The following is a 1,599-nucleotide window of genomic DNA, read 5'->3' on the forward strand; positions in this document are numbered from 1 at the left end:
GAGTGTAACATAGAAAGTAGCATTCCCTTCAAAATACAAACTTCATTAAATGGATTTTATACTTTAGTTACAGAGGTCACTTTAGACAGAGAGATCGCTTCTCAATACAACATAACTGTCACCTGTTCTGATGAGGGAGTGCCCTCCCTCTCCAGCAGCGTCACTCTCAGCTTACAGATCTCTGATGTGAATGATAACTCGCCTGTCTTTGAGAGGAGCTCATATGAGGCTTACATTGTAGAAAACAACACACCAGGCCTCTCTATATTCACAGTGAAAGCCAGAGATGCTGACTGGAACCAGAATGCCCGTGTTTCTTACATACTGGAGGACTCCTCTGTTAACGGAGTGCCAGTCTCCTCATATGTGTCCGTTAGTGCTGATAGTGGAGTCATCCATGCAGTGCGCTCTTTTGACTACGAGCAGATCAAAGACTTCCACTTCCGCGTCAAAGCGCAGGATGGAGGCTCTCCTCCACTCAGTAGCAATCTGACTGTGAAAATACTGATCCAGGACCAGAACGACAACCCTCCTCAGGTTCTGTACCCAGTCCAGACTGGTGGCTCGCTGGTGGCTGAAATGGTTCCTCGTTCAGCAGATGTGGGCTATCTGGTCACTAAAGTGGTGGCTGTTGATGTGGACTCTGGACAGAATGCCTGGCTCTCCTATAAACTGCAAAAAGCCACAGACAGGGCGCTGTTTGAAGTGGGCTTACAGAATGGAGAAATAAGAACTATCCGCCAAGTCACTGATAAAGACGCTGTGAAACAAAGACTGACTGTTATAGTGGAGGACAACGGGCAGCCCTCTCGTTCAGCTACAGTCATTGTTAACGTGGCGGTGGCGGACAGCTTCCCTGAAGTGCTGTCTGAGTTCACTGACTTTACACACGACAAGGAGTACAACGACAACCTGACTTTTTACTTAGTGTTGGCTTTGGCTGTAGTTTCCTTCCTCTTCATCACGTGTTTAGTGGTTATTATATCAGTGAAAATCTATAGATGGAGACAGTCTCGCATCCTGTATCACTCTAATCTCCCTGTGATTCCATATTATCCACCACGTTACTCAGACACTTTGGGGACAGGGACTCTCCAACACGTGTACAATTACGAGGTGTGCAGGACGACTGACTCCAGAAAGAGTGACTGTAAGTTCGGCAGAGCTGGTAGTCAGAACGTGCTGATAATGGACCCCAGTTCTACAGGGACGATGCAGCGGATACAGAGTGAAAAGAACATCCTGGATGAACCAGACTCTCCTCTAGAGGTTAGTCTCATAGAATTACACTTTTTTTTATTACAGCCTAATGGTAAAACTTTTTTATTTGAATCCATTATATATTTTACTAAACGTGGAACTCTTGGTAAGATCAGCATCATAATGTCATGCACCTATGCTTTCTTCTTTAGCAAATTTTTAATACCTTTAGTTGTAAGCCCTTATTATTATTTTTTATAATAAGACCTTTAATATCTTGGATCACTTCATGTTCCAGATGCATTTTATCAAAATCTGTAAATTGTTGTCATTAGTGAAAAATTCTGCAAAATTTACAGAAGCCCAACATAGAATGGAGTTACAGATTTCAATGCAACA

General features: G+C 43.4%; 1 protein-coding gene across 5 annotated transcripts in view; it reads left to right on the forward strand.

Annotated features, from left to right (window-relative positions):
• LOC117951263 (protocadherin beta-16-like) overlaps positions 1 to 1,599 on the forward strand; it is a 122,438-nt gene that overhangs the window by 1,618 nt on the left and 119,221 nt on the right. For 4 of the 5 annotated variants that reach the window (XM_034882885.1, XM_034882890.1, XM_034882886.1 and 1 more), the window contains exon 2: positions 76 to 1,269. In XM_034882885.1, the coding sequence (XP_034738776.1) occupies positions 76 to 1,269 (1,194 nt within the window). The remainder of the gene's footprint in view (positions 1 to 75; positions 1,270 to 1,599) is intronic. The other variant, XM_034882892.1, reaches the window with a different exon arrangement.

The sequence above is a fragment of the Etheostoma cragini genome, chromosome 10 (assembly GCF_013103735.1).
Source record: "Etheostoma cragini isolate CJK2018 chromosome 10, CSU_Ecrag_1.0, whole genome shotgun sequence".
In the NCBI taxonomy this organism is placed as follows: Eukaryota; Metazoa; Chordata; class Actinopteri; order Perciformes; family Percidae; genus Etheostoma; species Etheostoma cragini.